The sequence below is a fragment of the Physcomitrium patens genome, chromosome 1, assembly GCF_059467195.1.
Source record: "Physcomitrium patens ecotype Gransden chromosome 1, ASM5946719v1, whole genome shotgun sequence".
In the NCBI taxonomy this organism is placed as follows: domain Eukaryota; kingdom Viridiplantae; phylum Streptophyta; class Bryopsida; order Funariales; family Funariaceae; genus Physcomitrium; species Physcomitrium patens.
Genome location: NC_143410.1, coordinates 23,955,760 through 23,968,621, shown reverse-complemented (window position 1 = coordinate 23,968,621; position 12,862 = coordinate 23,955,760). Strand labels below are relative to the sequence as shown.

The window sequence follows — 12,862 nt, the reverse complement described above, 5'->3', positions numbered from 1 at the left end:
TATCCCTCGGTTTAGTTGCCAAGAACTAACCTTCCCACATATGGGAGAGTTCTTGATGATTCAAATCTTACAACAGTGAACCAAAACAAAACAAAGCAAAAATAAATAACAAAAGGAGGGAAGAAAGGAAGGGAGAAAAACAAATAAGGAAAAGAAAAATAAACATTTTACTGTAATCATGTAATCCATGTACGAATAAGATGGGTATGCTATATGTGAGGTACTCATTGCTTGAGGATATGAATGTAAGCGCGTCATATCAAATTTCTGTAATTTTCTCCGGGAAACAGATCCACACGCTCCAATCTTCAACAAACACGTAACAATCCAGTATAGTACAACCCAATCCAGCACTGGCCAGGTATTGGTTCCTACGTTAAGAAAAGGAAATAAAGAGTGTCTACGGTTGGTAAAAAGAACCCATTGAGCAAATTCAGCTCCTGCAAAAGCTCAAACTGTCTCTTTACACCTGAATTAAGAATATACTAATTGTAATGAATCATAATACTGCACTACTTGGAAGCCTTAGCCATGAGTTTTTGATGTTCGGTGTCCAAGGACTCCCATTCCTGTTCCAAGGCAGCTTTCCTCTTTTCGATCGCTTCCTTCCTTTTGAAAATATCCATTGCTTTCGCAGCATCAGCACCTGCCTCCAGCATCTCCCTGTCCAGCATTTCCAGCACGATCTCCGCTTTCTCTATCAACTGCATGTTCTTCTTGATCTGGGACTGGATCTGTCAATCAAGTACACCCCATGTTTTTATTTTCTGCCACTCACAAGGTCCTTTGATCTCAAGAAGGGTACTTAGTCCGCTCTACACAAATAGCATTGTGGAAATCAAACGTGTAACAGAAACGAAAGGAAAAAGAACACAGGAAAAATGATGAACACTTCGATCCATACCTCGTGTACTCGCTTAGGGTCAGGACTTCTGGCAGGCTTCACGTGGGCGTCTCCACCATAAAACTTGGCGGGTTTGACAGTAAGTGTTGAGGCTGTCTGTTTCTTGCCCTTGTTCGCCGCTGCAGGAATTGTTGTCTCTGCCTTCGACTTCTGAGCAGATCTCAAATCTCCACTAATGCATTGACTAACTGTAACAGATCCGTTAGGATCCACTCTAGCGACGTGTGTGGGATTCATTGCTTCCATAAATTCTATATCATGGGAAATAGCAACCATTGCACCTGCAGAACATAACATCAGCATCAGTGACAGTCCAGCTTCTGGGCCACACAAACAGAAGGAAAAGTTTTGAGGAAATTCTGTAATACGCGCATATTTTTTGAGAAGCACCTCCAATTGTAGGAATCAGTACCTGAAAATGAACTCAAACACTTAGCCAGGGCCATGGCCGAGGGACGATCAAGATGATTACTGGCTTCGTCCAGCATGAGGCAGTTGTATGGCCGGAGCATGAACACTCCCAAGGCTGCTCTCGCCTTCTCACCACCTGAGTCATACAGTCGCTTTTTAGTTTGAACCTCAGTTCAGACTACGAATAAACACTCGAGGTTGAATATTTATTTAGAAGTGGACTGTAAAGTATGCCGTAAACAAAAGCTTTCAAGAAATAAATCTATTATAAATATCAACATAAACAACTGCACATGTTCAATCACAACGCGCATACCGGAGAGAGCTTTGATGGGTCGAAGAGCAGATTCTCCAATCAGACCAAGAGCGCCAAGTGCAGATCGAGCCATTTCGTCCGTAATGCTTATATCTTTCTCTCGTGCTTCCTATGAACATATCCATATCAATCAACCTCCATACGCTAAAAGAAACTATTTTTTGCACACATTATGTGACATAAAAGAGGTCATAAATCGTTTGAAAACGTTGTTGAATATTTCCATTCGCTTTTGGTGGACTTACAGTGCACTCTATCATACTTTCCAAAAACACCTTGTAAACCTCTGATTTTGTTCAGAGGCACGCACCTGTAAGACAAAGTCTTTAGCTGAAAGATGTCCAGGCAAATCTTGGGCCAGATCTTGTGTGAATACTCCAATCTCCACTCCTTCACCAACTTCACGAGAACCAGAGAGCACCCCACCTCTACCTGCCATAGCGCGCATAAGCGTACTCTTCCCAGCCCCATTTGGCCCGAGGATAACCAGCCGCATGCCAATCTCAAGCTTGATGTCCACATTGTACAGAATTGGTGCGCTTGAATCCCAGCCTATGTCCACCTTCTTCATGCGCAGTGCTTCTCTAGCGCAGGGTGATGCCTTCGGAAAATACATCTTCACAGTACGCCTGTCTCCAGTGCCTGGGCCTGAGTCTGCCAGAGAACAGATGTAAGGTACTAATATCATTCTAAAAGACAGGACTTCACGTAGCATAACACTATTAGCCTCGCATAGAATAAATCATATTTCTAGGCACTCCATGAGAACACACAAAATTGAAGTGTGATAATGATGATGCCACGTCGCACTGACTAACCTTCAGGAGGAGCAACTTCAGGCATCTCCTTCCTGATCTTCTCAATCATTTTTTTCCTAGAATTTGCAGCGGATGCCTTGGTTGCTTTCGCTCCGAAACGATCAACAAATACCTGTAGGCGTTCAATCTCAGCTTGCTTTGCTCTGTACTCTTGCACGGCTTGCTGCTGTCTGGCAGCACGCGCTCGCAAAAAGCTGGAGTAGCTCCCAACATAGTGGTGTAACTGACCTCCCGTGATCTACACATGCCAAAACGAGCAACTTCAGCTCTTGAGTTCACAAAAACTTCAACGTGCCTCTGGTACTACAGAATGATGCGTGCACGACCATAAAAGCTACCCATGAATGGCAAGAGATTACCTCAGCGATGTGATTGCAAGATTTCTCTATAAACTCCTGCTCGTGACTGACAAGAATAACAGCAGCTGTAACTCCTGAAAGGTATTTGCCAAGCCATTGCTGCAGGAGCGATCCATACATGCATGTTAGCCTACTTCAGTAATTCACACAGATCACTTGCGCATCCATGACTCATGTTCAAGAGCAGTCATTGAGCGGAGAGTGTAAACTGACGTAACCAACCTTGGCTTTCGTATCCAGATGATTTGTCGGCTCATCCAGGAGAAGTAATGACTTGCCCATGTGAGATCTCTGCTCTAGCAACAGCCTGGCTAAGGCAATTCGCATTTGCCATCCACCTGAGAAGTCCGAGCATGACCTCGTCCAATCTTCTTGCTGAAATCCTAATCCGTTCAACACCCTGAAAGGAACAAGGAGCACGATAACATCCTACGCGTTAACACACTTGGTCCTTCACAATCAATACTCACTACTGTGTAGAGGACGATGAGCCTACGAGATTACAATATAGTGCTTGGTGAAGTTCTTGCAGAAGTTGCTGCTGAAACGAATAGGTGAAAAAAAGAAAAGTAATCTTTCAACGCGATTCTAAGGTTTTCGAAGACTGGGAATTAAAAATAGATTCCTTTTCAGGACTGATGCATACCCAGCAATCACTTCATCGACACGGTAGCCATCCGTAGCCTCCACTTGCTCCTGTGCAGTGGCAAGGCGAGCGATTGCGCCTTCCTCACCTCGCTCAACTGCTTTTTCAGCAGCTTCCATTTCCGCCAGAGCTTCATTGATTGCAACCATACGAGACCTGGACTCGTCCCAAACAGTACGAGTAGAACCAGATACTGCGCTGCTCGCACCAACGACAAAACAATAAAATCAGGATAAACTGCTGTTTGACAAGAGCCGACTACTTTAATCTCCAACACTAAAAACTTACGGAATGATACAATAACAAAGCAAGAAAGCGTCTTCGCTTCTAACTTGTGATACTCAGAGGCAGTGTCTCGCTTCTAGACGAGGAACCAGAAACATGAAATTAACGCTAGTAAATTTATCCACGAATAAATTGCAGACAGTAGAGAATAATACGGAACCCACGTTTGTTCCAGGTAAGCAACCTCCGTATCCAGAGAAAAAGCGGCGTAACCAGACTGTAGGTCGCCATGACCAACTAGAGCACGCAGCAGTGTAGACTTGCCACACCCATTGACGCCCACCAGCCCTGTTCGCTGGCCAGGCAGCAAGCGCCAACTCGCACCTGTAAGCAGATCTCGTCCCCCGGCACTTAGAATCACATCCTCCAACACCAGTACCTGCATGAAGTCCAAAAGCTCTAAGCTCAATCTCCAGAATTATCCATTTTGTTATACTCTACCAAGGATTGAAGAAATCACTTAGACTGTAAGAGCTTCTAAACTCTCCAATGCAACCTACATTCTTATCACTTCTGATTATAGCAACATCAGCATGGTTGGGGGTTACTACACTCGGTGTGAGAGATGATTTTCGAAATAGAGTGTGCAGAATAAATAACGTACCGCGCCACCAGTGTCGGGAGACCGAATAATTGGAGTCTTTTTCACTGTAGAGGGAGGGGCCTCAACCGAGGCTCTTGTCAAGACTCCATGTTTGCTGGTGTTGGTCTCATCTGAGGCCGCAGCAACAGATGGCAGTGAAGAGCCCCACAGCGCTGAACCAAGCTTGGAAGCAACGCTAGGCTTCGTTTGCGAAGAGAAAGTAACGTTTTGTTCGTGACGGAGTTTCAAGCCATTCCCTCGATGACTCACTGTCCCCGAGACGCATGCCGAAGAGGTGAGCGTCGCAGAACCCGCCTTTGTGACTTTCGTAGCATACAACCCTGAAGCGCAAGCTAACCCTAAGCTCACGCTCTGTGTAACACACACAGCCTCCATCGCTACAGAAAATGGCAATTCCTGCAAATGGTAAAGTAATTGCAGAGCTTCACTTCAATTCAACTACAAATATGACCTGTTGCAACCATCTCCAAATCAACCTCCAAACGAACAATCACAAACTCCTTGAGATGAACTCCACTCCTGCAAATGCTTTCAGAGAAATTCAAGTGTGGGGACACTTGAAACACCGTTCATATCCCGGAAACTAGCACCCTCAATTTGAGTTCTCAATTCTTCAATAGAAGAATAACGGAGTCGAGCTCACTAACACAAACTAGACGCATTGGGAGTTATACCCAAAACCCAATACACACCCAATTGCGAACTTACTTAACTTCGATATCCTCCTCCACTTGGACAAAGTGCATCCTGGTTTCTTCACATGGTTGGCAGCAGGAGAGCCACGTGGAGGTGAAGATGAGAGGTGCAGCCTCATCTGTACATCCGAGCCGCAAACCTCGTCGCACCAGGTGAGCCACACCCCAACCAGAAGCCTCCAAACTCCGAGCTTCGATGGAGAAATCCAGCCCACAAAGAGGAATCGAGGTTTTAGATCCGACCACTGCTCAGATGTACGACCCCAATTATGAAAGCGGCACCGCTCACCCCTTCATTCATCATTCCCTACAGCTTGTCTTTTGATTTTAGCGGGTGAAGTCCACAACTCGCACAAAGTTGGCCTCCGAAAGACAGGACGATATGGAAGTGCCGCTGATCTGTGAGACACGGCCATTAACGTAATGTTATCTAGATACCGACGATATCCGCCACCGATTCCTCGGAATCTCACCGCGAGGGAGGGTATGTGGGGGTATTGCAGCCCCAAAGGCTTCAGGTTGGCAAGGAGCCACGTAAATGAAACGATCGGACATTGGAGCAACGTGATGAACCTGGGGACATTTGCACAAGGTGGGTCCCAAGTGCAATTTATAGTATCACTTGCAGATATTCTTTATAGCTTTTTGAACATTGGCAAATTCTCAATATAATTCTAGAGCCATCGAAGTTGCAGACTATCGTGAGATCGTCCAAGTGCACTCGCAGGGTTTTTGAGGTTTACAGGTGCGTTGGTGTCTGATGACGTTTCTGTAGCTATTGCTATCGTGGGTTTTACAGGGAACATATTGAGTCGCACTGTACGTGACATGTTTGCGAAATTAAGTGAGAGAGAAGAAAGTGTATGAAAGACATCGTTTCTTGGTGAATTTAGTAGCGGTGAGCTCAAATTTGGTGGGTCTTGAACTTCACCGGGGTAACAAGGTGACTTGAATCGCCGTTTTGGGGCAGATTTGATAGCATCAGCAACTGTTTGGGATTGTTCATCACGCGCCGCTGCTTTGATTACAGGTGTCAAAGTTCATGCATGTAGTTTTCGACGAACACGCTGCCTTAGACATCGTCTGATGCATTTTGTAGCCACATCTTCACGGGTGCACTGGCAGTTCGTAGCGTTAGTGATACGGTGTCTTATGTGCTGAAATTGGAAGTATCCTCGTTCATGAATTGAAATTGGCGCAGTATTTTTCTGGCCTAACCAAGTGTTTTGACTGGCTTGCCAACCAGGATATTTGGTAAAGATGGCGCTTAGCAGCGCCACCTTGACGGCCCTTCGCCTCCCGTCTTCAGTACTTCGTCAGGTATTTCCAAGTGCTTAATGCCGTTTGTCTTGGCACTTTTCCTTGAATTAAATCTCAGTATTCTTTGCAGGTTCGACCTTAATGTGTTGTGTTCTAGATAGACTGACACTGTTTTCACAATTACTCGAAGTGAACAAAATATCATGTTATTTCCTTTTTCGGGAACAGTACTGGTCAGCCTTTGCCAAGCTCATTGTTTGCGAAATTTCTGAATTAGGTTTTCGAGTGCAGATATGCATCCTTGACAGACATACAAGTATTTCAGACTTGTTCGTTTGAATTACTCATAGTCTGAATATTCACTGATCATAACACGCTAAGGGTTGGTTTGTCATCTCTTGGTTGCAACTAGTTACAACCATTAACGCAAAGTAACAGCATACGCATTTGTTCGAGGTTGATCACTACATAGTGTGACACTTCTGAACATTACCGTGGAGACGAAGATCAGTTTGTTGCATCACTTGGTTTTAAGATCAGTTTTTAATAGCAAGTTTCTTTTGTTTTATACTGAAAAATTAATAGTTCCTAATTTGGGGGGCTTTCTGAAAAAAGGACGGACATCAGCACGGGAGCAATTTGGGTCAGGCTGTTCCAAGCAGACTTGTTGTGCGGGCTCAGGCTGCGTCTTCAATACCCTCCCAAGGTCCAGATATTGCAAGAGCAGGTTTGTGCCAACCATCATTTATTTTGTGGAATGTGTTTGAGTTAATTCATAACAGTTTGTTGCTTGATAGGGGTTGTTTGACTGACTGATGGATTATATGCACTGACTCCATTTCGTTGCTCTGAAGTGCTACAGTAACTCTTCGTAATGTTGAGGAGTTTGAATTCATCTATGCACTAGTTCAAGTCAGCACTTCACGATGTAACCTAGTAGATGGCAGAGTTTGTTGCATTTCCTGTGCAACCGGGGGTTTCTTACTTCTTTCTCAAATTTGTCGGATTTACTACTATTTTAATACAGCTTTGAAATATCGCTTACATGAACAGCTAATCGATTGAAATTCTGTGTTCCTGCAATAGAAAGAGTGAAGGAGTTCAATAAACTGTTGGGAGATGTGGCAAAGATAGCAGTAAGCACTGGGCCTAGAGGTGCAGTTCGACTTGCACAAGGCATTGAAGCTTTCGTAACCGTGGGCGGTGAATACTTGTTTCAACTTTTTACGGTAAGTTACTTCTGTATGATACGCACATAAATACTGGTTGGTGAGGACCACTTGCAAAATGTGATTATTTCATGCCTCAACTGAGATATCTACAATATTCTACGTGTGAGGAGGTTCTGTGATCATTGTTGTAAACCACTTGTGGTGCAGCTCACTTTGCAAACGGGCTGATATTATGAGCATCTACTAATTCAAATACGGGCTGCAGAATCCAGAATCAGCAACTTCTCAAAGCGCAACACCAGGGCTTTCCTTGACCCCGCCTGGGCCAGCACAACTTCGACGATTGTTTGAGAGACTTGGAGCAACCTACATTAAGTTGGGCCAGGTGCAACAATCCTGCTCTGAACACTGATGATATGTGAAAAGACGTGTGTTCGGAATAAACAAATGTGAATTGTTATGCAATATATACTGGTCTAACGCATAGCAAATGTTAACGGAGTAGTTTGTTGAGCTGTTGTGGCAAGGTCACCTCTACTTACGTTCTCATGAAACTATGTAGCTTTTCTGAATTGCCACTTGTATCAATTGATCACATCCAAAGGTGGTGCACTGTGTGGAGACGCCTTGGCGTCATAGTGGAAACTGTGTTTGCATTGTTTTCGGTCACTCACGTTTGTCATTAATGCAGTTGATTGCATCAGCACCGACACTCTTTCCACCTGAATATGTAAAGGAGTTTCAATCTTGCCTAGACAAAACGCCACCTATTCCATTTGAAGATATTAAAGCAATTGTCCGGAAAGAGTTGGGCCGTCCTTTAGAGGAAGTCTACGACTTTGTGGATCCACAGCCTCTTGCCTCTGCCTCCATAGCTCAGGTTTGAATCATTCTTTTCATTTTAGTAATATTTCTTCAGTGTGGTTGTACGAAAATCTCCCTCCTTCTCCCTCAACAAGCTTTTGCAAATGCTAAAGCTATACAAGAACGGCTTGAAAATTCCGATTATGCGTGTCGCGTCGGACATTGATTTTGTTTTTCATCTTGGAAGCAATAGCTTTGGAGTCTTCATCTGTTACGTTTGTTTATGAGCCAGGTGCATGCAGCTAGGTTGCGAGGAAGTCAGAAGGAGGTGGTGATAAAAGTATTGAAGCCCGGAGTGGAAGACATACTTACAGCTGATCTGAACTTCCTATACGTCACTGCTCGAGTGTTGGAGTTTTTGAATCCAGAGCTTGCACGGACATCCCTGGTAAGTCTTTGTGGCGCGTGTGCAATGAGTTCTAATTTTCTCGAATAATGTGATCTTTGCCTGCTCCCATCTGGTCGAAAGAGTTCCACTGCAATCCCTGAACATCTGTCTCATGTCTTTTGTAATTGTCTGACGTGTAAATACATGTTATTGCACTAGAGAGGTGTTCTGAATTAGTGTTCAATGTCATGAAGGTTTAATGTTTTTAAATCGTAAAATCTCTGAATAAATACTGTTCTGGCTGTCAATATTACTTCAGGCACCCGCGTAATTATGTCATGTATGTAATAACTTTTTCATTTAACAAATGAAATTCAGACTTGCAGGAAACTAACTCTCTGATGGCGTATGCTAATAGAGAGGGATATGTGTGCTATCTTAAAATGTCGTATACGTGCAGGTTTCAATCCTGGGAGATATAAGGGCATCTATGCTGGAAGAAGTTGATTTCAGGAAGGAAGCTTTGAATATTGAAGCTTTCAGAAATTATGTGGATTCCCTTGGACTTTCGAACCAGGCCACTGCCCCTGCTGTGTACCGTCATTGTAGCACTGAACGTGTGCTTACAATGGAGCGACTTTTTGGTGTTCCACTCACAGATCTAGTTTCCATCCGTTCCATTGTTCCAAACCCAGAAACGACGTTGATAACTGCTCTCAATGTTTGGTGAGAATTTTTTCATGTTTCGATTTACCTGTTAAAGATAAGAATGTGATTCTAGTATATTTTCTTGGTCAATCTACAACATGGCGTTCACTATGAAGTGTAGCTTGTGGCTTCTATTCCAGGTTCCTTTCTAAGAGCATGATTAAATACGGATTCTGCGTGTGTTTGTATGCTTCTGATTATCATTTAGAAGTTGGCTTGTAGAGAAGTCTTTTTGCACGTAGAAGTATGTAGTGTATGTAGAAGTACCTGCAGCTAATGTTGTGACAACTTGTAGGTTTGGGAGCTTGTTGGCATGTGAGACGTTCCATGCAGACGTTCATGCTGGAAACTTGCTGGTGCTCAACGATGGGCGTGTTGGCTTCATTGACTTCGGTTGGTCTATGTTATTACGCAACACAATGTGCCGAAAATCTGTGGCAAAGAGAACTTTGGTACCATAAGTTTAAGCTGAGACGTCTAAAATGGTTACTTTATTGCACATATCACATATTCTGAAGATGTTGACTTGGACCCTGTGCTTATATTTTGGATGATCAGGTATAGTTGGGAGGATATCTCCAGCCACTTGGGCAGCAGTGGAGACGTTTTTTACTTCAATTGGGAATGGCCAGTACAACGCTATGGCAGCGGCACTGGTACAGATGGGTGCAACAGACACTGCTGTAGACATTCCAAGCTTTGGAAGGGACTTGGAGAAGATTTTCACAGCTGTTCAGGTGTAGTTACTTTAGTCCATGATAATTCTATGCGCTAGCCAGATTTTCAGTTCATCTAGAAACAGAATGAACCTCGGTTTACCAAGTTCTCCGTGATCGGTCATGAGTGTATGTTTACTTTCTGAATTCTCCGCTCTGTTCATTGCAATTCCGAATAATCATCTGATTAGAGCGTCTTATGCCTCAGGACCTTGATACAAATGTGATCATCTCAACTGCTGGAGGGCCTCAGAATGCTACTATAGCTGCATCTTTAGCAGTCGACGAGCAACAAGTGAACAATCTTTTGCTGGATGTGGTATGAATTTTCAGACTCCTCGAATTTTTTGGCTCTACCCCTTGCCTCTTATATTTAGAGCATCCTTGAATTAAGCTCTTTTGGCAAGATGTGATCTATTCTATGCTTATTTTTGTTGATAGGGTTCACTGGAGCTTGCTGCCTGCATGATAGTAGTCGCGCTCACACAAACCCGGCTAGCACTGGCCTGTGATGTTTCCGACACCCCTGCTGTAATGACATATCTCTTCCTTGGATGAAGGTTCGTGTGAGTGAGGATTATGGACTGAAGTTTCCGAGAGAATTCGGATTACTCCTGAAGCAGCTTCTCTACTTCGATCGCTACACAAAGTTGCTTGCTCCGACCTTGAATGTTCTAGAAGATGATCGTATCAGGCTCGGCAATCGACCACCCTTCGGAAATGGTTACAACTCTCGAGTATCTAATTATTGAGATTTTGGATGTACAATCTATATATATATATATATATATATACATATATTTATATATATTTGAAGTAGCGAAGGTGTGAATCACTGATTAGTGACATGTACCCATCATTCCCGTTCCCTGTAGGAGAGGAAATCGATTTCTCTTCCGTTTTACAGTATGCTGATTGTATTTCTAGATTTTTAGGGGTGCGATAAGACTTATGCCCGATATGGATAAGCCAACCGATTTTTAGCCCATCAAAATATGGAATAGAAGATGGGGTTACCATTATGGCTGATTTAATTGAAGAAAAGCGTTATTGTAATTAAGTGCAGCGAAGTGACACAAGAGAACGAAGGAGATGAAAGGTTTCAAGTGGCCAGTAGATGTGACACCTTGCACAAAGGACGATGTTGTTTAGTAGAGCATGATTTGCATATATGGCCAGAAAGTTTGTGGGTTAACTGTTGCTAAAGAGACATATGAATTGTACAACCACTGTAACGCAGAAAAGTATGACTTACTCAGCAGGGTGGGTGTGCAATGACGGGATACACTTGGAAATATAACGTAGTGAGACGGTATAAATCTCAAGAAACACGAAAGAAAATTTGGGTTTGAAAAATTGGGAAAAAAATTAATGATTTACTCCTCAAGTGGCGCTGAAATGTTTTGCGGTGTGTAGGAAACAACAAACGTTCGCCGTAGCAGATTGTGTACGTGTAATGCTGAATGGGCAAGTCCCATCAAACATTGCAATCGCTGTGTCACGCATCTCAAGACGGTGTTCGAGTAAGAGAATCTGCACCCTGACCAACATCTGGAATGGGAACTGTTTAGAAGATTCACGAACTAACCTCTCAGTATACGGCTTCCACACAAAGTAGGTGTAGAATCAACCACCGTGCACTGGAACTTCCTCAGCGACAAGGTTTTGATCTCATTTGCGCCGCACCGGAGACGTTGAGATTGATACGCAATGGGTGAATCACTGGTTACGATATGTTAATGAAAGCCTATCTCACGTGGGCTGACAGTTCTCCCTTGCTCACACCGAATCCAAGGTTCTTTTTACTGTTGAGAGCATCATTTTTCCGGCCCGCGGATATGCCCGGAAGCCACAAGAGAGGATTGTAAGTCCTCCAAGGTTGTGGGCACGGATTCTGGAAGTTGCGGCCACATTGTTGTTTCAGAGGTTGCGTAAGTTCCAAGGTAGACTGCACCACTGTCACCTCGGGCATAGGACAAACAGGAAGCGTATGACTTTGAACTTGATTTAGCTGCGGGTGATCTGATTTGGCTCCATCTCTTCGATGGGTTGGTTTTGGAATGAGTTCACGTAGCAGAGACGAAGTTACATCGTCTTAATTGTATATCTGCTCAGATTGGGAATGTCCATCGCTGACGTTAAACGGGCAGGTATATTTAAGCAGGGACTTGAAGATATGGTAGTGGTGCTCTCGTTGCTGACTCCTCTTCTTGTATAAACTATTTAAACTGCGCATCGCTCGGTGGTACCAGGAATATGCTCGAATGTACAACACGAGTGTAAACTGTATTCCAGTGCAATAGTTACATTGGGGGGGGGGTCGGAAAGGTGAATCCAAAGCAGATGGACAACTCCGAAGAAGATTAATCGTACGAATATGAAACCTAAACTTCAGCGCTAATGCACTGTTACATGTTTTCTATCAAGATAAAACCGATGTTAGATTCTGGTGAACAAAACGATTTTCCCCTTATTTTCCCCTTCACAACACCACATACTCAGCGCTCCAAGTTTGCTTTGTGAAGCATGATTATTCGAACATTTTATGGGTTTCCCCCATATCAAATTCACCTTCATTGGTCTGACTTCTACTACAGATTTGCAGAATGTGAGGATTACTTGATCCTCAAAGCTTGTCTTTTACCGTTACCTTCTGTTGTACGTACAATTAGCGTTTTTTTCCTTTTAACAATCTGACCAATCTTCACATCGGGTTGGCCCGATTGCAATCACAGGCACAGTCGTGACGAGCTGTAGGACCTGTGTCGTCCAGATG

At 43.7% G+C, this 12,862-nt stretch overlaps 2 protein-coding genes and 1 long non-coding RNA gene across 4 annotated transcripts; 2 read left to right on the top strand and 1 right to left on the bottom strand.

Moving 5' to 3' along the window:
* Window positions 1–231: 231 nt before the first annotated feature.
* On the bottom strand, window positions 232–5,329 carry LOC112286170 (uncharacterized). 2 transcript variants are annotated; one of them, XM_024527824.3, is made up of 12 exons: window positions 5,057–5,329; window positions 4,344–4,739; window positions 3,904–4,118; window positions 3,455–3,652; window positions 3,031–3,208; window positions 2,809–2,907; window positions 2,450–2,687; window positions 1,942–2,285; window positions 1,632–1,740; window positions 1,317–1,451; window positions 905–1,185; window positions 232–734 (listed from the first exon to the last, which is right to left on the bottom strand). In XM_024527824.3, exons 1-12 carry the CDS (start codon window positions 5,087–5,089, stop codon window positions 513–515), a joined length of 2,448 nt encoding a protein of 815 aa, XP_024383592.1. In that variant the 5' UTR covers window positions 5,090–5,329; the 3' UTR covers window positions 232–512. The 2 variants fall into 2 exon arrangements, with proteins under 2 accessions (XP_024383592.1, XP_090110320.1); XM_090254194.1 differs by having other exon boundaries at window positions 5,052–5,202.
* Window positions 5,326–5,942, top strand: LOC149989952 (uncharacterized). The gene is made up of 2 exons (XR_016505421.1): window positions 5,326–5,630; window positions 5,838–5,942. It is a non-coding gene; the product is annotated as an uncharacterized LOC149989952 (long non-coding RNA).
* LOC112286179 (putative aarF domain-containing protein kinase At5g05200, chloroplastic) lies at window positions 5,750–11,142 on the top strand. Its single transcript, XM_024527875.3, has 13 exons — window positions 5,750–5,783; window positions 6,009–6,068; window positions 6,285–6,358; window positions 6,914–7,025; window positions 7,385–7,527; window positions 7,736–7,855; window positions 8,162–8,350; window positions 8,567–8,722; window positions 9,123–9,388; window positions 9,666–9,763; window positions 9,929–10,107; window positions 10,295–10,405; window positions 10,647–11,142. Exons 3-13 carry the CDS (start codon window positions 6,299–6,301, stop codon window positions 10,836–10,838), a joined length of 1,626 nt encoding a protein of 541 aa, XP_024383643.1. The 5' UTR covers window positions 5,750–5,783; window positions 6,009–6,068; window positions 6,285–6,298; the 3' UTR covers window positions 10,839–11,142.
* Window positions 11,143–12,862: the final 1,720 nt, after the last annotated feature.